At 35.8% G+C, this 25,061-nt stretch overlaps 1 protein-coding gene across 1 annotated transcript; it reads right to left on the reverse strand.

Moving 5' to 3' along the window:
• Positions 1–329: 329 nt before the first annotated feature.
• Positions 330–3,311, reverse strand: LOC120152925 (bet1-like SNARE 1-1). The gene is made up of 5 exons (XM_039165004.1): positions 2,857–3,311; positions 1,622–1,778; positions 834–890; positions 680–739; positions 330–554 (listed from the first exon to the last, which is right to left on the reverse strand). Exons 1-5 carry the CDS (start codon positions 2,868–2,870, stop codon positions 477–479), a joined length of 366 nt encoding a protein of 121 aa, XP_039020935.1. The 5' UTR covers positions 2,871–3,311; the 3' UTR covers positions 330–476.
• Positions 3,312–25,061: the final 21,750 nt, after the last annotated feature.

The raw sequence follows: 25,061 nt of genomic DNA on the forward strand, positions 1-25,061 counted from the left end.
TAAAACAAAAATAGATTACTACAAAGAAAATTCTTAACTTATATGAAATATTGAAATTTTCAAAGGAAGATTGCCCTGACCATCCCCTTCCATCTATGATCCCTTCCACTTTTTCACTTTCTCTTTAAACTGGCCTGAGGCTTGAAATATCCATGCCATTCTTCAGGATCTTAGCTCAAATTATAATGGCTAAAAATTCAATTAACATTCAAGACTTAGACATGACTGAACCCTACTAAACATGCTTGTAGAAACATACATAAACACTTAATTCTTATAAGCATACTTTTAATTAACAGATAGCTAATTTACCCACAACTTGTGTTTGATATACCAAACAAATCTTTATATAAACATAAGAATTACATGTTTTGAAGCACAATGTTTACGGTAACCATGTATAAAAGGAGTCTTCCAATTTGTCACATAAAGTTCTTAGTTGTATTAAAAGCATCATAGATCGGTTACTTAGAATGTTAGTACATGACAAGGAAAATAACCACGAAAGATGCCACTAGTGTAAACATTCTTCTGCTTGATTTGGTCTCGAATACTTGAGAGACGGATCAAATTATGTACTAATTATCGACAAGCATCATACTCATATCGGGAAGTAATGAAAGCTGCAAGCAAAAGTAGTTCCGCAAAAGTTACAAAGAACAAAAGTTCATTCATATACCATCTTAAACTTGTCCATGGTTCCTGAGAGTATTCCCCTAGATGCATCTATATCGTTTCCCTACATATAAACCATGTGCCATAAACTAACATCAGGATCAATGAAACCAATAACATCCAGAAGAAAGAGAGTTTTATTGCTGATGCATACATACCATCCGATCCAGCATACGGTTGTTACTATCCACCTCCTCGTGTGTATCACCCGACAGCTATTGAAGTGACATTTACCAGAATATGCTTGCATACCGATTGTGTTTAATTTTTTTTTGGAAGGTAACAATTGTGTTGACAGAAAAGGAGTTTCAAGACATATGATTATATTCTGAGAGTGTTGTCAATTCCACAACCTAGTAATGAATTGAGATTTCATTTGACATGCAACTGAATCAGGATTCAAGCTTAAAATTAACACCTAAACATGATAAATCCTTGAGGACATTGACACTTGAATAATAGAAAAAAGATAGACAAACAACCCTGTTTGTTTCTCGATTCAATTGAAGAAAAAAAAGAAAAGAGACGAATATGATCCTAAATAAAGATTTAGAGGGGAAAAAGTTAGGATTCACGGTAAAATTTTTAATGGAAGAGATTAAAACTTTTAAATTGAAGATAATCCACATCTTTTTTCATAAAACTCTTATTTTCTATTGTTAATTTCAACCATTCATTCTCACTCATTCCAATATTTAAAAAAAACCATAAAACTTAAAAGTTGCAGGAAGGAACATGTCACCTTTAATGCTCTTTAAAAGTAGAGTTTTAAGTTTACCTTCCCCCTACTTTGTTAAGGAGACAACATGAAGGAATGGGATTAAAGAATATACGAGAATCATTCCTTAACCATAAAAGAACTCTTATTTATTAACCAGTTATATATGGAATTAGTACAAACAATTGAATTGGTGATGACATAACTCATAAGATGGACAGGACTTACTCTCTTCAGCAGATTGACTCTATCTTGCAATCCTTCCATTGCTCTTTCATTTTCATGCTCATTGATTTCGAGTGACTGGTGCGAGTAAGAAGATGATGCCCTTAATCCACCTTCCTCGATGCAATCGAAAAGTGCAGCTTTGCTGTTACGCATGTCCCTGCAACCAAAGAGGGGATCTTATTACTAATTATGACAGCCAGAATAAGAACACAGCATAACAGTAAACTGATATGAAGCATAGAAATCCATAAACCAAGGTCATTATGAAAATTAACCATCAAGAGCAGTCGGATCGTTTTAGTTATACATAAGATAGGACATTTCAAATTTAGAAAGATCGAATGAAAATTCTGATATAGAACATAGTTATAATGGCAATAGCTGCTTCGATCACAAGACTGAGAGTTGATAAACGTAAATAAGAAACTAATCCTTTCTCAATACAAACAAAATTTGATAAAATAACATGGAATATCAATTAATTGGAAAATCACACGGAATGGAGCAGAGTAAATGAGCAGAAGCGAATAAATCAGAAAACAGATCTGAACAAGCAATTTAAGGCGACCAAATTACTGATCACACAAAAGAATTCGCAGAATAAAGATTCAACCGACCGTCTAGGATTCATGGTTCTTCAATGGGAGAATCAAAGCCCTTCTTTTCTCTGGTTTAAAATGAAGATGGACTAATTTTTCCCTTTAATGATGCCCTTAATCCACCTTCCTCGATGCAATCGAAAAGTGCAGCTTTGCTGTTACGCATGTCCCTGCAACCAAAGAGGGGATCTTATTACTAATTATGACAGCCAGAATAAGAACACAGCATAACAGTAACTTGATATGAAGCATAGAAATCCATAAACCAAGGTCATTATGAAAATTAACCATCAAAGAGCAGTCGGATCGTTTTAGTTATACAATAAGATAGGACATTTCAAATTTAGAAAGATCGAATGAAAATTCTGATATATGAACATAGTTATAATGGCAATAGCTGCTTCGATCACAAGACTTGAGAGTTGATAAACGTAAATAAGAAACTAATCCTTTCTCAAATACAAACAAAATTTGATAAAAATAACATGGAATATCAAATTAATTGGAAAATCACACGGAATGGAGCAGAGTAAATGATCAGAAGCGAATAAATCAGAAACAGATCTGAACAAGCAATTTAAGGCGACCAAATTACTGATCACACAAAAGAATTCGCAGAATAAAGATTCAACCGACCGTCTAGGATTCATGGTTCTTCAAAATGGGAGAATCAAAGCCCTTCTTTTCTCTGGTTTAAAATGAAGATGGACTAATTTTTTCCCTTTCACAGCTATGTAGCTGAAGGGAAATTATTATCTCTATAAACCAATCAACATTTACCGATTAATGATTTACATTTATATTTTTTTTGGTTACAAAAGGAATTGAAAAAGCAAAACAGCAGTAAGACATATTAAAGCCTCTGGAAAAGAGACTCCCCTTGAATCTGCAGCAAAGGGAGGAAGCTATTTCTGCTGGGGGAGAACTAAAAACAGCAAGGTCTTCTTCAAGGTCACAGCCCATCTTTGAAAGAGCATCCGCGCAAAAATTTCCTTCCCGAAAAGTGTGTTCAAACGTCAAATTCCAATTCCGAGCTTTTAGAATCCGAATGTCGTCAATAATTACTCCCAATGGATGATTGGAAGCATCCCCCGATTCCAAGAGGTGAAGAACAACTTTGGCATCTACTTCACACACAACATTACAGTAAACATACTTCCAAGCAAGAGACAATCCAACGCGAATGGAGAAAAGTTCAGCTGTCACGCTTGTACAAATCCCTAAACGAGAAGCAAAGCCAAAAATCCACTCTCCTGAGGCACTTCGAAGAAGACCCCCTGCACCAGCAATACCCGGATTCCCTTTGCTGGCCCCGTCAGTATTGAGTTTTACAGAACTTTCGTTAGATCTTCCAAAAACCGAACTCATCATAGACTTACTCATTGGGTTCAAAAACTCTCTTGCATCGTTCGATCCAAAGCCTCCATATTATACAAGCGAATTGAGTAACTTCAGCTTGTGAGTGTCACAACCAACCCCTCGCTGAAAAGTCCGACGAGTTTCAACGATAAGGATTTTTGAAATGGTTTTGAAATGATTTTGTGAAATGTTGGGAGTTGTCCTGAACCATTTTAAGTTTCGATTTGTAACACCATAGATTCCCTACTAATTGAACATTGTCTCTGTCTTGTACAATCATTCAACCGATTTAAAACCTAATTATGCTAGATGAGTTTATTAAAGGAACTCCTAGCCTAAAGTATTAAATTATGAAATTTAAAAACCTAATGGATTAATGAAGTCCCTAATATTAATCCTATTATTTTTATTAACCAATTACGGAACAGATAATTGACTTGAGTAATCGGGCATTTTCAAGCGGAAGCTCAAATCGAATTACACCCTAATTAGAGAATTAAGATGAAATTAAACCTAGTGTCAAGGCTCTAATTGTTAACCTAATCAATTACGTCAATTTGGAAGTTCTAATTAAAGTTTAAGGGCTAAAATAAATAGTCTAAAGTTAAGAGACTAAATCTAAAATTTAAGACTCTAACTAACCCTAATTATTTAAACTAAGGCTCTGGTTATTAATCAGATTAATTATTTAAATCGAAAAGTCAATTTGGATCCTTGAGCATGAAGGTAAGGACCCGATTGAAAATTACCCTATTTTAAAGGACTAAAATGTGAAGAAACTAGATTAAAGAACTAAACTTGAAATATAATTATTAACATGCTAATATAAGAATATACCTTAATGAACGTACCTAAAAAATGAAAGAAGAAAATTAGAATAATTATTAAAGAAAATAATAAATAAATTAAGAAAATAAAGTGATAAACTAAAGAATTAAATGAAATAAAAAAATAAAAATAAAAAAATATAATGGCAGAAATTTGATTCGAACGACCTAAAAAATAAAATTAGAAATTAGTAAAGTAAATTAAAATAAAATAAGGGTTAAATTGAAATAAAATAAAAAATGATTGCATTGTAATTAAATAAATCAATTAAGATTAAGGATTAAATTTAAATGTATGGAAATGTTTAGGGATTAAATATTAACTAGTTACATCAATTAGAATTAATGAATAAACTAAAACAAAGCAAAACTATATATGAAATTGCGTGAATAAAATAGTGACCAAGATGTAAAAACACGACAAATTTACATGCACCTAAAGGAAATAAACCAAAAGTTAATATTAAATCATAAAAATGAAAAATAACCAAATGAGGACAACAATTTGAAATAAAATGATTTAAATTAAAATTGAGGACCAAATTGAATTCGGAGAAACTTAGAATGGTTGCGGAAGGAATTAGACCAATGACTGGTTGGGTTTATATGGGTTATTGGGTCATGGGTTTAATGGGCTATGGGTTAAAAAAATGGGTTGAATGTAATAGGTTAATGGATAGTGCAAATGAGTTTGGTTGATGTAAATGAACACTTCCATTTGGACATTGGCTTAATGGTTAATTTTTGATGAAAATGGATAAATATGAATAGTCATTGGGCCCAAATAATCCAATGCTTAAACTCAAAATTGAATCTTTAAATTGATCCTCTAATTTCCATTTATGACATGAATGTCCCCTTAGATTCGACTTGTAATCAAGCACAAGTGTTTTCAAATTAGTCTTCGGTCACCTTCAGTTTGAATTAAATGGCCTGAACAAATTTAAGGTACAAAAACTGCCCCTATTTGCTTGTAGTTGTGAAACAATAACGAAGAAAAGACAAAAGATAACCAAATTTTGTTTGATCTGACAACAACTCCAACTTTGGCACCCATTACTTTGATCTGCTATTGATTTCTCCTTTCATCTTTCATTCAAATGATCTGCCACATTTTCAATTGAACATCTTACCCCCTACCTCTGAAGGCTCCTATATCACATATTATAGTTCGTTCAATCCATCACCTGCATAATCACAATAAACACACAACCCTTCTCATCAGCAGCATCAATTTTATCAAGAAAAACTAGTTGTGGCAAAACTTTCCACCACATATAATGAAATTCCTTAAATGCAACTATATGCAGCTAAAATGCTTATGATAATAGCTTTTAGACAATCAATAACTTAAGTAAAAAGACCCAAAAATATAATATTTTTTATGGAGTTATCACACCCCTAAACTTAAGATATCGTTTGTCCTCAAGCAATGGATAATGAGCAACAGAAAAATAAAATATCATGGCGAAGTATAAATCAGGACAATCAAGTGGTCTAAAATTTCAGCCCTTAGTAAAAAGTTTAGCTTCAACATGCTAGACTAATTGAGAAGTCAAATACCTTTCCCTAGGCCAAGATCCTTTGTAAGTATGTGCGCGTGATTGTATCTAGTCTATGCTTGACAAAATTAGAAAGTCTCTAAGTAAGTTCTTTTGTTTTGCCAAGGCATAAATTATTCATTAATCACAAAATTTACTCATATTTATTCAACACTTAAACTTTTAAATTTTTCAATTTTTTTATACTGCATAAGGGGAGTCAGCCTATCACAACTACCATCCCATACTCTAGATGAATGTGAGCATACCTTCCATCCCCGAGCTAGTCAGGCAGAGCCATCCCATGACTACTTTCATTCACTCATGTGCTAAGGCTGCCATTTATTCAAGGGGTTCCCAAGCAATGCCGTCACACAAAGGAGTGTCACTCTACAGCTATTTCGAGGCATTTATTATTAATTCAACACAATTCACAACATTAAGGAGTTTAACTTAGCCTTTTCATGCATTAATATAGCAGTTAAGTTCATTACCAGAATTTTATGCCACAACGTGCAAAAGTTCTTTCATAAAAAATTTCTAAGTTCCTCAAGCATAAAAAACATACAATCGTGTTCAAAGAGTCACAAAGAATTAAGTCCTAGGGTTGTTTTTATCCTCCTCAACAGTTATGTACAATAATTTCTAATCATGACAAAAAAAAATCATCAACTTATTCTAAGTAACTAACATAATCTTAACTCATGCCATAACAAAAAATATTTCCTACTAAACATTATCAATGCAACTGACTAAGTCTGAACACAATACCTTCCCCAAACTTGAGGGATGCATTGTCCTCAATGCATGAAAACTAAGTGAATTAAGCTAGTCTAAATGCAATGCAATTGCAAATGTTGTGGAGGTACCTCACTTTGGTGGGTCAACTTTGTTGGATGCTCGAGTACAACGTCTTTTGAGTGGGGGTGGGCTATCAAAATATGTGTCCTCAGACATGTACGGTGATGAGGTAGAAGCATGTGCATGGCCAGATGAACGCTTAAAGCGATGCCTGGTCCTTGGGGGACTAACTTTTCGTAGAAACTCCTCTGGTGGTGGGTTCTCAACAGGATCTTCCATGGGCTGGCGTGCTTCTGGTTCGGCAGTGAGTGTAGTGCTTTGTCGGTAGCTGGCTCGGGGGCAGTGTCCTCATTAACTGGGTTAGCAACAAATTCAGGCTAGACCTCTTCCTCATCAGTGAAAAACTCTATCTCAACCACCTGAGTGTGCTCTAAAGATATTGAGTTGTGGTGTTCATCGTTCTCAGCTCCTCCCTCTTCAGCAACTGGGGAGAAATGTGTAGCAATCAGGGAGGCGTCAATCGGAGAGTCAGGTTGAAAATTTTTTCCTGTGGTAAAAAATTCTTGCTCGCGAGTTTGTGTTGTAGTAGATTTTGGTTTGGGAAAAAGTTTTTTAGGAAAAGGGGTTAAATCCTCATTGTTGATGGGCAATAACTCTTTAAAGAACGAGTTGAGTTTAGCATCCCTTTTTTTGACGTATTGGAAAAAAGTTTTCATATGGCTCTCCAATCGCTCAATCTTTTCCTTAGTTTCACGGGTAACAGTTACCACAACAACAATCATCACCACAGCAACAGTTTTTGCACCTCTTTCCAAAACTTCACCTAGGTTTTCTTCATCAAAACTCATCGGCTCAAACACCTTTCTCTCTGTGATTCCCTCCTTGTTGTTAATAAATTCCTCGGGAACTTTCTTTTTCTGGCACAAAGCAATAATTATATTTGGAAAATTAAAGTACTTTTTTTGGCGCACTCGTGTATTTGTTCGACGATTATCTCTCCAACATTTATCGATCTGTCATATATGATTGAGTGAAGAATGAGAATACGCATCAGCAAAACAGTTGAGTTATGGGATGTGAACATTATGCGAGCCTTGATGAAATGGTTCCACAGCTTGGCTATCAGTTTTAGGGCATGGCTATCAGTTTTAGGGCATGGCGATCAATTATCTTGCAATTGGGGGTATTTCCTTCCCACTTAGCCCACCATAAGCAAAGATCGTTGAGCACGCCATAGTATGTATCAGACCTTGGAACCAAAATTTCTTTTGTCGGTTCTCAACCTTCTCAATCTTGAAATAATAGTTGATGGCTAAGGGAGTAAATCGAATGAGCTTACCCTAACATATACAGAGTGTTGAGATGGGTCTACCAAGTGCGCATAGAACTCCTTTACCATCACTGGAGCCACAACCCTTGGGTGCCGAGCAAATTTTTCCCACTAGTGTTTCTTAATGATGTCTATCACTTCAGACCTAAAAGGCTCTTCATCCACACCTGGAAACATGAATCCATCCTCCAAGAAAACTTTTCTTCGTTGCAGCTCTTGGAATCTCTTTTCAATTGCTTCATTTTGAAAACGCTAAAATTTTTTGGCCTCGACTGAGGAGGAAGACGCGTCTGGGTTGGGTCTTGAACGAACCTAGGCGTTGATGTGGAAAATTTGGACGGAAACTCAATAAAGTTTAGATTTTGGGGCGGCGACGATAATATAGGTTTTCGGGTGGAGATGAAGAGTGAAAGAAAAGTAAAAGAAAAATATAGAGAAAGTAAGAAGAAATATACATAAATGGTTGGTTTTAGAGGAAAAAATGGGTAAGTGATGTAGTTTTTGGGGGTTAATAAATGAAAAGTAGAAAGTGGAGATAAGGTAATAAATGAATGGATTTGATTGGATGGTTTAAAGAAATAAAAATTAAAGGGAAATTGGCTTTCCCTCCAAATATGTTACCCAAACCCAATAAATTAGGGTTTTACCTCATCCAATGTGTGAACACTCACCCTAGGTTGCCACCTGTGCAAAAGAAAGCTAAAAGACAATTTTAGAATAAAATATGGGTAATAAATGCAAATAAAACTTGTGAAAATTAAAGGAAATTAATTTATTTATGCACAAAATGAAAAATAATTTATCATGGCAAAATATTTCAAGGCATAGTGGCAAACTATTAGGCCTTATAAAGCAGTAGCGAAGATTTGTCACGCACGATGGGTGCTCCATTGTTGGCCTTAAACCTTTGGCCATTCACTTTAAAAATTATCTCATCTTCTAAGTTCTTGATTTCTAATGCTATATGGCCATGGACTTGATGCACTAGGAAAGGCCTTGACCATCTTGATTTCATCTTGCCTGGAAACAACTTTAGCCTGGAGTTGTAGAGGAGTACTTGTTGGCCCAGAAAAAATTGTCATGGCAAAATTTTTGTCATGCCACTTTTTTGTTTTTTCTTGTAGAGATGAGCATTCTCATAAGCCTGAGCTCTAAACTCCTCCTTCTAGTTTAGTTCCAGTAACCTCTTTTCTCTAGCAAATTGTGCATCCATGTTGAGTTTCTTGACAGTCCAAAAAGCCTTATGTTCCAGTTCCACAGGTAAGTGACATGTCTTTCCATAAATCAACTTGAATGGGGACATCCCTAGTGGTGTCTTGAAAGGTGTGTGGTAAGCCCACAGTTCCTCATCCAGCTTTGGTGACCAATCTTTCCTTCTTGGGTTTACCACATTTTCAAGTATTTGCTTGATCTCATGGTTAGAGACCTCAACATGTCTATTGGCTTGGTGGTGGTATGTCATGATAATTTTGTGGTGCACCTCGTATCTTTGTAGTGCCTTCGCAATTAATTTGTTGTCAAAGTGGGTGCCCTTATCAGGAATGATCGCCCTTTGTGCTTCAAAATGTGTAAAGATATTTTTGTGCAAAAGTTTTAGCACGGCCTTGGAGTCATTCTTCAAAGTTGCTACGGCCTCAACCCATTTAGACACGTAGTCCATAACCAAAAGTATGTGCAGATCGACAAAGGATGATGGGAGTGGTCCCATAAAGTCTATCATCCATAAATCGAAGAGCTCTACTTCCAAAATATTTTGCCATGGCATCTCATTTCTTTTTTATATGTTCCTAGTGTGTTGGCAGTGATCACATGACTTGTAGAAGTCATGTGCATCTTTTAATAAGGTGGGTCAATAAAAACCAGATTGTACATTTGCAGCAGTCCTAGTGTCACCAAAGTGCCCTCCACACGGGGATGTATGGTAATGGAATAAGATATCATTGTGTTCTTCTTTGGGAATGCATCTCCGGATTATTTGATCGGCACATTACTTGAATAGGAATGGTTCATCCTAATAATAGTGATGCACCTCATGCCTAAACTTTTTCTGCCCTGGCAAGATAAATCTGGAGGCATAATACCACTAATAAGAAAATTGAGTATATCAACATACCGCGGTGCTACCGCAGAAAATAATATTTTATCGTCTGGAAATTCCTCCTTGATTTCAATCATGTTATGGAAAAAAATTTTGTTCTCTAGCCTAGACAAATGATATGCTACTTGATTCTCGGTATCATTTCTATCTTTAACCTCTAGATCGATTTCTTGCAACAAGAGTATCTATGTAATAAGCCTAGGGTTTGCATCATTTTTATTCACTAAGTATTTAATGGATGAGTGATTAGTATGCAAAATTACCTTAGTGCCTATAAGGTATGACCTAAACTTATCAAAAGCGAATACCACAACAAGTAATTATTTTTCAGTGGTGGTATATTTAAGTTGTGCATAATTCAGGGTACGACTACCATAATAGATCACATGAAATATTTTACCTTACCTTTCCCTAGCACCGCCCCCACTACATAGTCACTAGCATCGCACATCAACTCGAATTGGGCATTCCAATCAGGTGGAATAACTATTGGTGTCGTGGTAATTTTTTTTAGCTCCTTGAATGTGTTGAAGTTTACATCATTGAACATGAACGGATAATTTTGTTGTAGCAAAAGACATAGAGGCTTTGAAATCTTTGAAAAATCTTTGATAAATCACCTATAGAATCCCGCATGTCCCAGGAAACTCGTTATACCCTTCACAATGGTGGGTAAAGGCAATTTCTCAGTCACTTCTACCTTGGCCTTATCAACCTCGATATCGCGACGAGAAATTTTGTGGCCCAACAGAATTCCTTTTGTAACCATAATGCACACTTCTCACAGTTGAGCACAAGGTTGGCCTCATCTCATCCCATCAGAACTTTAGATAAATTACAGAAGTATTTATCAAAATCATCGCCTAAGACGAAAAAAATCATCCATGAAGATTTCCAAGAAGTCTTCCACCATATCTGAAAAAATGGTTATAATACATCTCTGAAAAGTTGCAGGGGAATTACATAATTCAAACGACATCATTCTAAAGACATTGATGTCATATGCGCATGTGAAGGTGGTCTTCTCCTGATCTTCGGGTAATATGGCAATCTAATTATACCCAAAATATCCGTCTATGAAACAATAAAATACATTGCCCGCTAGAAGATCAAACATTCGATCAATAAAGGTAATGATAAATGGTCATTCTTTATCGCCTTGTTGAGTTTTCGGTAGTTCATGCAAATCCTCCAACTCATGACGGTCCTCATTGTTTACTATAGTTGTGCCACCTTTCTTCGGCACGCATTGCACTGGGCTGACCCATGAGCTATCACCACTTTTTTTATTATGAGGTTGAGTATCCTTTGGGGTTCCACAGAATTGCCATTTCAATCATCTAACTAGATATTGTGCATGCATATGGTAGGGTTGATTCTTTTCAAGTCTGCCATGGTCCACCCTAGAGTTTTTTATGATGTGACTAAAAATTCAATAAACTACTTTCTTTCTCGAGGGTTAGACTAGCAGAAATTATAACCGAAAAAGTATCATCACTACCTAGATAAACATATTTCAAATGTAATGGCAAAGGTTTAAGTTCCAAGGTAGGTGCATGCTGCAGCGAAGGTTTCATTAAAGTCAAGGGGTTTGAATTTCATACTTGGTCTAGGTTGAAGCAAGCTAGACTGTTCCACCTCTAATGAATATTCCTCAGACATCGAATCTACTTTATCTTCAATAAGTCTCTCATATACCTTAGTCTGGAAAAACTCGGCGTGACAAATTTTTCTATACTCTTTCATTTGGAAAAAATCACCATGGCTAAAATTTTTATGCTCTTCAAGCTGTAAAAATTTGTCATGGCAAAAAAATTTAGCTCCAGCTTCCTCCATTGAATCAATTTCTTCAATGCAATGGCATTTTTCAAAATCATCAATATATTTAAGAGTGTTGAAGAAATTGATTGTGACACTATGATCGTCAACCCTCATTGTGAACTCTCCTTTCTCACAATCTATTAAGACGTGCCCAGTGGCCAAGAAGGGATGCCTAAGAATAATAGGTGCATTGTCATCGGCATCGTAATCTAGAATGAGGAAGAGGAAACAAAAACTTGTCCACCTTGATTATGACATCTTCTATTCTTCCCTCAGGACAAACGTGTGATCAGTCAGCTAGTTGTAAGACCATGGTAGTTGGTCGAGCATTACTCATTCCAAGCTTAAAAAATATGGACTTGGACATTAGATTTACACTTGACCCTAAGTCACATAGGCTTTCTCAACATAGTTTTCAGCGATGGAACAAAGAATAACAAAGCTAACAGGATCTTTTCACTACGGCGAAAGTTTACTTAGTGCAGAACAAAATTCTTTCACTGTGGTAACATTTTCTAGTATTTCCATCTTTCTCTTCTTTGTGATGATATCCTTTATAAATTTGGTATAATTAGGCATCTAATGGCCTCGAGCAGTGGGATATTGATATATAGCTTATCAAGGACATCAACAAACTTTTTGAACTAGATCTCATCATTATGTTTATTCAACCGTTGAGGGAAGAGTGGTGGGAGTCTGACTTCATCTGTTGCAGGTGGGGTGAAAATTTTGACATGACATTAGTTTTTCCTCCATCAGTGGGATGACTGGTTGAACCCTCATCCTTTTCCTTCTCCATAGGCAATTCCTCTTGAACAGCAGGTTCACCTGGACCTTCATATTCTTCTTGTACAATGTCGTGGCAATAAATTTCTTACTTTTCCCCCAAAATATTTCTTCTTGATTAAGATGGGTATCACTCCCTACTATAAGTGAACTGTATTGCTTTTTTTCGTGAGGCTTAATGACCTCAATATCACTATAGAGGCTTCCTTATGGGCGAGAATATAGTATCATGGCAATTTGGCCCATTTGGTTCTCCAACACTATCAGAGATGAGCTATGGCTTTGCAATAAGGTTGCTTGGCTTTGTAAAAATGTGCCTTGCCTTTTAATTGTTGATGTGTGTTTGTGTAGCAAGGCCTTTGTTAAAGCTATGAAATCTTTTTTCGAATCTTACAGAGAAGCTTCAAGGGATTTAGCATTTAAGGAAGATGTTGAACCTTTGTTAATATTTTTCCACGACATATGTTGATGTTGAAAATTTGAAGGTTCAAAAATATTTTGTTGTGGCCTATTTAAGTTGCCTGCATAGTTGTTGTGAGTTGTTTGATTACCCCACAAAAATAGGATGTTGACGACATCTTGAGTTATAGGGGTTGTTGTTGTTGCTCGATTGTAATTTCCCACAAAATTGATAGACTCCTAATTGTTATGGCATTCACTCTCATGGTGATTACCATGAAAAAAATACATGTCGAGTTGGTTACCTTGACTTCTTTCGCCTGCTAGAACTTTGCATATTTTTCAACATATTTGTTATGGCAGAAAGTTGGGCGAACACAGAATCTTTGGCGTCAAGTTCAACCCCCAGGTGCCTTCTTCCCAGTTCCAAGCCTTGTAGAGGGAAATTGATAATCTTTGTTGGATATCCTATTAAGGATATCAAAAGCTTCCTTGGGTGACTTATCAAGAAAAGTACCATTTGTCGAGGCATCCAACATCATACAAGTGGGCACATTGACTCCATTATAGAATATCACGACTTGAGTCCAGTCGTAGAATCCATGGTTGGTGTATTTGCAAAGAAAATTCTTAAATAGGTCCCAACACGCATACAATTACTCATCATCGACTTGAAGAAAATTTTCTATGTCATTGTGATTTTTCGTGCTCATGTTGGGCGGATTATAACGTAACAATTTTTTTTCACAAATCTGCCCAAGATTCTATTAAGACGGATAGGACTCCACTAAGCGAAACTCTTGCTCGGTCACGTAAAGAGTAGGGTCATCATATCTCCATGCACTCCTTGTTGTCTAAACAAGTCGCACACTTCAAAGAAAACACGAACGGGTTACCTAGAATCTTAATCAGGCGAGCCACCAAATTGGCAGATCGAGTTCAACATGTTGAACATCAGTAGTTTAAGTTCTAAGTGGGTTGCCTGAATTTCTAGTGCCACTATTCCAGGATTGAGATCATCAAGAATAGAGTAAAGTGATCTCGTATAGCACGTGGTCTTGCAGTATTTGTGGAAATATTATTTTTGTGATATTTGGATCTACTTGATCCTCCACTTGGTCACCACCTTGGTCTTGTAATTGATACATATTATTTTGGGCATGTTTAGCACGTCGCCTTTGTTTGAAAAGTTGTTCGATTTCAGGTTCAACGAGTACTAGTGGTTCTCTGACAGTTTTCCTGGTCATACAACGACAAATCCTACAAAAGGAATAAAGAAAATAAATAAGTAAAACTAAAACAAGAAAAATGTGACAAGAAAAACTTGCTATGGCAAAACTTAAAAATTTCCTTCAATTGCCAATCCCTGGAAACAACGCCAAAAACTTGATCGTGTGTAAATATGTGTGCTATGGCATAAAAATCTATGCAAGTATACACAATCAATGCAAGTAATATAGTAGTGAGTGAGCATCGTCTTCACAGGGATTGGGGGAATTCTTGAAAGCAAGCTATAACTAGGAAAAGGTGTTGCTAACTAATCCTAAGTGTCTAAGTCTAATGAAATAAACAAGGGAAAAATATGTTGTGGCAGTTGGTATGAACAAATGGAAAAAATATGTTATGGCAAGAAATTTTTGTGAAGTAGAGTGAATAGAAATTTTATGTCGTGGCAAGAAATTTATTCAAGTGTAAATAATAATAAAATTGCTAAGGCAAGAAATATATGAGTTTTGAATATAGACTGAAAACCTCACATAAACATAATTCTTACAGAGTACTTGGGTTGGATTTGCTACAGTGGGAAATTATTTTATGTCTAGGATGATCTAAGTACACTATGTTTATGCTACTTGACATGATTTACTAGAAATGTTCCTAGGTTATCTCTAGTAAAGAACCTGATAAAACTATTACCACGACAATAAATTTCAGTGTAAACTGTGACCCTAGCCTATCGATTAAGTATTATCCCTTTTAGTTGTTTGGAACCCTCCCTTTATCTCTAAGGTGAATTAGAATCTCACCATCCCGGATTAGTTCCCTTGTTCATTTAGTCTAACCGAACTCTTTCAATATTAAGTATTTACCTTACAAAAATAGCTATATATCAATAACTCTTAAAAACTAAGAATTTTATGTCATGGCATCATGCAATCTCTGAAAAACTCTTACAATGCTACGACATAAAGTTAAAATAGTGAACAAAACAATATAAAACAAAGACATACTTAATAATCCACTAAACACAAAATAAAAACATCATCCCAACAAATACAACCAAGTAGAACAGTTTATGGTATGGCTAAAATCATCCCAAACTATTCATTAAGTACAAGCCCTTTAAACATATAAGAAATGAAGAACGAGGAGAAGAGAACTCCCAAAACAGAGTTATTGTTGTGACGTCATACTACCACCATGGCTACTCCAGCGTGCTAGCCTCTCTAGAAAGCCTAGCCACTACTCTGAAGAAGCCCGGCTATGAAGGACACCAAGAAAAGAAGACAGGAGAATGAAGAAGGTGATCCAGTTGCCTCTCTAAAGCTTTTAGGGTATGTGAGAGAGCCTCTTTGGAATCGTGGGCATCATTTCCTATTTATAGTGGGAATTTCTAGGGTTTTGTACCCTTTCAATTCCCTCAAATGACCTCAAATTCATTCCCAAAACATGACATTATGACACTGGTAGTGGTCCAAACTATCATCAGGGGAAGGGGATTAATGTGAGGTGCATTAGACAGCTGGCCACACGACGTCAACTAATGTGTCTTGTATTGCGTCCAGACTTGTAAGAAAAACTTGTCGCGGTGAAAAATTGCTCACAGTCATCATCATCAATTCCTTTGGCCCTCGCTCTAAAATTTTCATGGCAAATAATTCTCCCCTCGGTCATTTCGCATCACCTGTACAATGACCCTTCTCATCAGCTGTATCAGTTTTATCAAGAAAAAATAGTTACAGCAAAACTTTCCACCACATACAATGAAATGCCCTAAATGCAACTACATACATGCTAAAATGTTTATGACAATAGCTTTTAGGCAATCAATAACTTAAGTAAAAAGACCCAAAACATAGTCTTTTTACGAAGTTATCAATTATGTATTTTCATATGAAATATGAATGTAATGTAATGTATGATTATCTTAAGTGTAAAAATGTTGATCATCAATATTTTGATGGATTTAAAGTGGAGAGCCCAGTCTTCTCTCACTTGATCACTCTTGAATAGATTGACCTCGATGTCTGAAAACTTGTTAACTCAATTTTACATTTTCTGGGAGCAATCTGATCATCTTGTGCAATCTTGTCTTTTTTGTCTTCTGATTTCTTTTAAAAGTCTTAGAAGAAATGTTTTCTCTCTTGAATTCTCGTTGCAATCAGATATATGGTCGAAAGCTTTGTTTGTATCTGATTCAAGTGCACAATCGAAAATGTTTTTCAGGACCTATCTATCAACTGAGGCATGAATTATTTGTCTCTCAAGATAAGTTCTTCTTGTCTTCATATTTTTTCCCTGACACTCCAAGTGATAAGGCTTAATTTTTAATGTCTTCAATCTAATTCTCGCTATCTCAACATGATTTGAATCTTTAGAAATGCCTTAATGTGGATATTTCACGGCCTAATCTTGAATGACAAGTAATTCGACTTCAAATGACCTCATCCTCGTGCTATAAACAATCAAAGGCTTTCAACTTGGAAAAGTATAAGTGTCATCCAATGTCTTTCTTCTTTTTTTTTTCTTATTTCTGATCAAATAGTTTGAGGGCCTCTTTCTGTAAGGTATCAAAACCAAATGGACAATCGAGAAGTGGTCAATTCTTTTAGCTGAAATGTTTTGGATCTGAGATACTAGGAAATCTTTCAATATCATGTCCCACTTTATTAAAAGATCATATGTTTCTTGATGGATAACAACATCGTAAAGTAGCGTGAGAAGCTTTAACTTTGAGTCTTTTGATCGTTCAAAGCTTAATGTTCAAGAATCAGATAATGTCTCATACATCACTATTGCTCTTGCTTTTGACCTTTATTTGTTGTCTCATTTCTACACTTAAGGAAAATGAGCCTCACCAGCTTCCAGGACCTTTGTCACCCTTGTGATTGTCTTGTTTGAAAATGTTTTTCTTCCTCTTTCAATTTCAAAAATATGAAAAAGTTTGATGAATAATTTTTAAAAATACTGTCACTTTCTTTAGGCTCACAATTGAAATAAAATTTTAAACCAATGTTAGAGTTCATTGAATATCACATAAGTCAACTTCTCTTTTAATCCTTCAAAAAGTATATCCATTTGACAAGTGTAAATATTAATGTTAACTTTGAGGTTTAGGATAACTTGAGAAGGTGGAGTGTTTTAGACTGGTTTCTTTGGTCAAAATCTTGCATCCTTGATTCTGGTATTCATTGATATAAAAAGGTAGTCGTTATGTTCATCTTCTGAAAATGTTCACTTGTTACCAACTCTCGTGAGTGTCTTCAAGTGGTATGCCTCTTTATCATATAATACCTTTTATTATGCAACAGTTGCATGATCTTCATATTTGATTCGCCTTTTTAGGTTTTTAACTCGAATTCTCTTTTGGTTTGAAGACGTTATTACGTCTTGAACCCCTTTTTGTTATTTTTCCCTATCATGTATTAAAGATTTTAGAAAATCATTTTGTAAATAAAAATTAACCCTGAGGGACATAATAAAATCTGAAGATAGTCTCTTTCACTTAGAAATCCATCTATGATTATAAGGGACTTTTTAGGCACACAATGTATGTTAGGGCTCACGATTATGAAAGAAATGGATAGATAGGCCCAAACAAGTGTTTAAGGGTGGTCAAACCAAGGATCAACTTGTGTTGATGTCTTCAATCTTGTCATGCCTGATTTGAACATGCTTGCAACTCATCTTTTATTTTATTTCTTTTTTCTGGATCCCTCTAGACTGTCATTTTTTTGGGTTTTCACCCTAGAGCTCATCTCCATCTTGTTATATCATTGCATTTCTCAGTTTTCTTATTGAACCTAGATCTTTGAACCAGTTGTACTTGATCAACCTTGTAGTTTGAGAATCATTGAGTGATTTTATTTACTTCATATTTTCAAAAGGAAGTGATGTCAGGGTTTGTTTTTTTTAGTAGTGAGCATAAATTATTGAGGGTAAAGAATCAAGTAATTGTACTTTCGGCTCTGGACGGGATACGAAAGGTCTAATCTTGCCATTTGTCAAAAATTTATAATTCATGAAGAAGTGAAAAAAACTTTTAATTCATTTGATATTTAAAGAACTACAAGATTAAAACTCGATTTATTGCTCATAACCTTAGAAAATGACCTAAGCTCATATACCAAACTATTTATAAAGTGTTTAAGAAGACAAAGAAAGAACAAAAACACGTTCAAACATGACAATGTCAGTGCAATAAGGTTTCACGATGGATGTAAGAACTTTTTGTTGAGTCACATCTAAATGTCTCATTACGCGTTAAAGGTTAATGCCCCTGGTTTAATCAAATTTTGGACCTTGCTCCTCAGTGCTCCACGAATCTCAATGGTATGCCCCAAACTTCATATATAGTGTTAACATCATATGCATGGCTCTTGATTCATCTTTAGGTACGAATGGGGTGACTTCAATTTATCTTCAAAATAGGAATCTCCATGAGGTACTTCTATGCTCTAGGATCAATACATATTGAGATGCTTAAATATCATGCAATGTATGGTGTAGATATGTAAATACATAAATATGAATGTGAATGCTAATGTAAAATGCAAAATGCAAAGATGCAAATACAAAATGCATGTATGCAAAATGTACTAATCCCAAAATAACTATTCCTAGAGCAATTCTTGAAGAACTTATGATGTCTTGGTACTATGGGAAAGCGAAAATCAAAGTATAGATAAATCTGACCCCATCTTCTAGTTGTCCAACTTCTGCGAGTACTTGAATATTGCATTGTCTTTTGTCAAATTCTGGTACTTCAAGAGTCTTTAAATCCTCTACTTTTTCTCCTATAACGACGTTTTGTCAATGAGGTTCGTGACCTCTAGCTATTATCTTCAATGTTGAATCTTCTTGAGTCCAACTTTTCTCCTCAGAGGTAAATTATCTCTTGATGTTGCTCAATCTACCGGGAATCTTTGAAATTCTATCTAACCCAATGAAAGGCATTGTTGTAGGCATTATTTTTCAAGAACCTTCTAAATGACTAGTTATTTCAGGGATCATTACTTTTTAATGATATGTCATGTTCATGCAAAAATACAACAAAGAACACGACAAGACAAAAAAGAAATCAAGTTAGTAGAAATGATAATGTAAGCTAACAAAAATAATTAGATAAACCTCATAGATGAGACTGAAAAATAAAGTAGACAAAGGAAATTAAAGTCCTAACCGCATGCGTTCTAATTCTCTTAGGTTATCTACATGGCTCTAGAGGGTGAGTTTACTAAATTCTCTATATGGGGTTCGGTTATAGAAAAGGGTTCCCAAACTGTCCTCCCAACCTGCTAAGGTTAATAAGGACTCCGATTCTGGCCCATTATAGACTTGCGAATTAGAATTAATTTAGGGGATCACACAACTAATTGTGTATCTCGGAACTAATATCTGGACATGCAACTTATGATGCTTTCCAGAGGTAATTTGTCAGACCCACACAAAGAAGCTCAATGCTCCCGTGAAGTGTGACGTTTTCCCCTACTTATGTGAATCGAGACAAAGCTCGGTTATAAAGCTATGATATGTAACAACTCTAACTATTCATAGAAGTGTAAGCATAAACCAGAGAAATAATCTTTTTCAAGTTTTAAAATAACATAATGAAATGTAAATTAAATAAATTAAAACTCAAAATTTTCAAATTCCAAATGTAGGGTAATCAACTCGTGGCTCGACTCTCAATTTGTTTTAGAAAACAAAATATCCCCAATAGAGTCGCCAAGCTGTCTGACCGACCCCTCAGGGGAAAGGCCAATGAGTTGCAACAATGGGGGGTTTTGAAATGATTTTGTGAAATTTTGGGAGTCGCCACCAACAATTTTAAGGTGTGATTGGAACACCATAAATATCGGGTAATTTTAACAAAACATTTTATTTTTATCAAAACACCAAGTTTGGGGGTCTATAAAAAACAAAAAATAGGTTCGAGAGTCGGTTACACGTGGGGAAGGGTTAGCACCGCCACAACGCCCAGAAATTGGTACCTAGTTGATTACCCTATTTTAAAACTTGGAAATTTGTAGTTCAAAGTTTTATTTAATTTAAAAATCATTATGAATGCAAAGATTGAAGAGGATATTCGCGTATTAAAGCCAATAATATTCACCCTAGCATGAATTGTGGGAGATCTATTATTGTGCCCAATAATTGGGCATTATCTCGAGATTTAGGAAATCATGATACGGTCTTGAAAAGGATATTGACCTACTTTAGGAATCACTAGTGGTAGCCCCCAGAGCATGATGGCGGGGACTATACTATTGATTCCCTAATAAGTGAACATTGTCTTGTGTTTGAAAGCAAATACAATCATTCAACCGATTTAAAACCTAATTATGCTAGATGAGTTTATTAAAGGAACTCCTAGCCTAAAGTATCAAATTATGAAATTAAATAACCTAATGGACTAATGAAGTCTCTAATATTAACCAAATTATTTTTATTAACCAATTATGGAACGGATAATTCATTTGAGAATTCGATCATTTCCATACGGAATCTCAAATCGAATTACCCCTAATTAAAGAACTAAGATGAAATTAAACCTAGTGCCAGGGCTCTAATTGTTAACCTAATCAATTATGTCAATTTGGAAGTTATAATTAAAGTTTAAGAGATAAAATAGTAATAGTCTAAAGCTAAGGGAATAAATCTAAAATTTAAGGACTATTTGGATCCTTGATCATGAAGGCAATAACCCGATTGAAAATTCACCTATTTTTAAAGGACTAAAATGTGAAGAAACTAAATTAAATGACTAAACTTGAAATCTAATTATTAACATGCTAATATAAAAATAAAATAAATTGAATTTAAAGTATATAAGAATATACCTTAATGAACGTACCTGGAAAAAAATTAAAGAAGAAAATTAGAATAATTATTAAAGAAAATAATAAATAAATTAAGAAAATAAATAGATAAACTAAAGAATTAAATGAAATAAAAAAATAAAATAAACAAATATAATGCCAGAAATTTGATTCGAACGACCTGAAAAAATAAAATTAGAAAATAAAATAAAAAAAAGGAATGCATTGTAATTAAATAAATCAATTAAGATTAAGGACTTAATTAAAATGTATGGAAATGTTTAGGGATAAAATATTAACTAGTTACATCAATTAGAATTAATGACTAAATTAAAACAAATGCAAAACTAGACATGAAATTGTGTGAATAAAACAGGGACCAAGATGTAAAAACATGACAAAACTGCAGGGAATTGGAAGGAAATAAACCAAATGTTAATATTAAATCATAAAATGAAAAATAACCAAATGAGGACAGAAATTTGAAATAAAATTATTTAAATTAATATTGAGGACTAAATTTAATTCAGAGAAACTTAGGATGGTTGTGGAAGGAATTGGACCAATGGTGGGTTGGGTTCATATGGGTTATTGGGTCACGGGATTAATTGGCTATGGGTTAAAAATGGGTCGAATGTAATATGTTAATGGATTTGGTTGATGTAAATGGACACTTCCATTTGAACATTGGTTTAATGGTTAATTTTTGAAGAAAATGGATAAACATGAATAGTCATGGGCCCAAATAATCCAATGCTTAAACCCAAGATTGAATCTTCAAATTGATCCTCTAATTTTCCATTTGTGCCATCAATGCCCCATTAGATTCGACTTGTCATCAAGCACGAGTGTCTTCAAATTGGTCTTCGATCACCTTCGTTTGAATTAAATGACTCGGACAAAATTAGGGTACAACAGTGTGTTTGGACATATCAGGGTTTTCCAAGATCCAATTATGCATATCCATGGTGGTGAAAACATCCCATCTCGAACCATCAATGCAATGAGTCAAAACATTAGGAGCTATATTACAATCACACAATATATGGCTTAGAGTTCCCGAATGGCATCCACAAGCAATGTAAGCAGCCGAGCTTAAAAGACCCCACGATGCTCGCCTGGCATTAGTGCAGTCTGTCCCTCCATGCCAACCAAATAAAGTATTTCTATTTAGGGATAACAGGAAGGTCCCAAATTCGATAAATTCACAACACCAGAATTTTCCGCAATTAGGGAAAGATAAGTTGATCTGGTGGAGAATTGGCCATTAGCCGTGAGCTTCCAAACATAACCATCTTGCATAGCTGAAAATTTTGGGAGTGGATAGCCGATAATTTGGGAAGCAATTTCCACGGGTAGCATGGCAAAGAGCTTGTTCGAATCTCACTCCATTTCCGAGGTAATAAAACACTAACTTTGCTCGAATCATCAATGAATTCGGCATGTATTGCGGGGTTAAACGCTAGAGAATGACCAAGTCAGTTGTCATGCCAAAATAACATCTCCGTCCCATTCCCAATACGACGCACAAGGCCAGATGCAAGCCCTTGGAGGCTGAAGCTCAGGCTACGCCAAGTATGCGACCATTATGAAGCGCGAAAGGAAGAGTTACTTACAAAATGGATGGAATCACCTTGTATTCCGTAGATCGCTTTAAAAGCCTTCACCCAAAGACAGTCGGGTTGTTTAAGAAATCGCCATGTTGTCTTTTGAAGAAGGACATCATTATGTTTACTCATGGTGCGAAGTCCTAATCCACCAAGTCGCTTGGGTCGACAAACTTCATCCCAGGCAACCAAATGAGGAACACGTTTTTCCCCATTCCCACCCCACAAAAATCTGCGATTCAATCTATCAATTTCATTAACAGTGCTTATGGGGATCTTCGAAGTCATCATGGTATAAGTCGGTACTGCAGAGGTGACAGAACTAACTAGAACAACTCTACCCATGGCGGAAAGAGTTTTTGCTTTCCAATCGCTCAACCGAAGCTTGACTTTATCCACAAGTTCTCTATGCATCAACTTCGAAACACGGCCATGAAGAAGAGGTACCCAAGGTATTTGCCTAAATCCGAAGAAGGATTCATATTCATAATTCGTCCAAATGTCGACTCGTCCTCGAGTTGGCAGCAGTAGACACATAAAACTTGGATTTTTCTAAGCTGGCCTTTGCAGCGGATGTAGCACAGAAGAGATTAAGAACCTCCTTGAAAACGGTTGCCTGTTTCTCACTAGCTCTTCCAAATAAGAACAGGTCATCTGCAAAAAACAAGTGCGAAATCTGGGGGCCGTCCCTTCCGAGCTTTATAGGTTTCCACATGCCATTATTGATTGCTTTATGAATCAAATGCCCAAGTCTCTCAACGCAGAGAACAAATAAGTGAGGTGAGATGGGATCACCTTGGCGTAAACCCCGAGAATGCCTGAAAAACTTCGTTTTTTCACCATTCCAAAGCACCGAAACTTCGAACATTAACACAAGAGAGCAGAAGATCAATCCAAATTTGCGGAAAGCCAAATTGAACAAGAGTATCCTCCAAAAAAATATCCCAAGAACCCTGTCGTAAGCTTTCTCAAGATCAATTTTAATGACGACGAGTCCATTTTTCGCTTTGCATCGTTTTATTTTATGAATAACTTCGTGAGCCAAGAGAATATTGTCAACAGTTTGGCGTCCGGGAATAAAACTTGCCTGAAGAGGATTCACCAACTTATCGAAGAGGGGACGTAATCTATTCACAAGAACTTTAGTGATAATTTTATAAGCAACAGTTGATTTACTGATAGGGCGAAACTGATTTACTGATTCTGGGGTTTGAACTTTGGGAATAAGAGCGATCAAAGTATTATTGAGGTCAGTCATAAAAGCACCGGTCGTCATTGCCGTATGTACAATTGATGTTAGGGACTGGCGGAAAGTGTCCCACATTTCTTGATAAACCCCAGCATGAAACCCATCATGCCTGGGGCTTTCCACGGCTTCATCATGAAAAGAGCATTCCCAACCTCTCCCTCCGTAACAAGTCTAGTCATAGTAATGTGGTCCTCAGACGATAAGCGAGGACAATTTACGTTTGTCAGGGGGACGAGGAGCATTATCCACTGTAAATAGATTAACAACATACTCCCGAACCATCGCAGGCAATTCATTTGGATCAGTAACCCAATCACCAGCTCCATTACGTAACATGACAATTTTGTTCTTCCTGAGTCGAGAAATTGGAGAGATGAAAGAAGCGAGTGTTTTTATCACAATATTGTAGCCATTGAACCCTTGATTTTTGAAACCAGAAAACCTCCTCTTGCTCGAGAATTTTATTGTATTCCTTTATCAGATCTTCTTCCAGAATATTAAGCTGATGGGAACGGAGCTGCACAGGATTTCACTGAAGAGCATTAATTCTAGCAAGTAGCCGTTTCTTCCTCACAAAGATATTACCAAAATGCTCCTTATTCCAACTTAACAGTTTAGCAGCTAGTTGCCTTGACCCTTCAACAAAATCACAACCCATAGAGGACCAAAAATTATCCACCAGGATTCGAAAGCTATCAAGGGAAAACCACATTGCTTGAAAGCGGAAAGGGTGAGTTACTCTGGTCACAGTCTAATTCGACTGCAGTTGGAGGAGCATGGGACAATGATCCGAATGTAAGCGGGGAAGATGGTTAATGACGGCTTCAGGGAACCGAGACCTCCAACTGACATTCGCCAAAAACTTGTCAAGGCGTGCATGGATTTTGAAAGACCGTGTCGCATATTCCACCAGGTAAACGGAGTGCCTTGGAACCCTAGATCCAATAAATTGCAGCTGGAGAGCATCTCCTGAACTAACCG

The sequence above is a fragment of the Hibiscus syriacus genome, unplaced genomic scaffold (assembly GCF_006381635.1).
Source record: "Hibiscus syriacus cultivar Baekdansim isolate YM2019G1 unplaced genomic scaffold, ASM638163v2 tig00111096_pilon, whole genome shotgun sequence".
NCBI lineage: Eukaryota > Viridiplantae > Streptophyta > Magnoliopsida > Malvales > Malvaceae > Hibiscus > Hibiscus syriacus.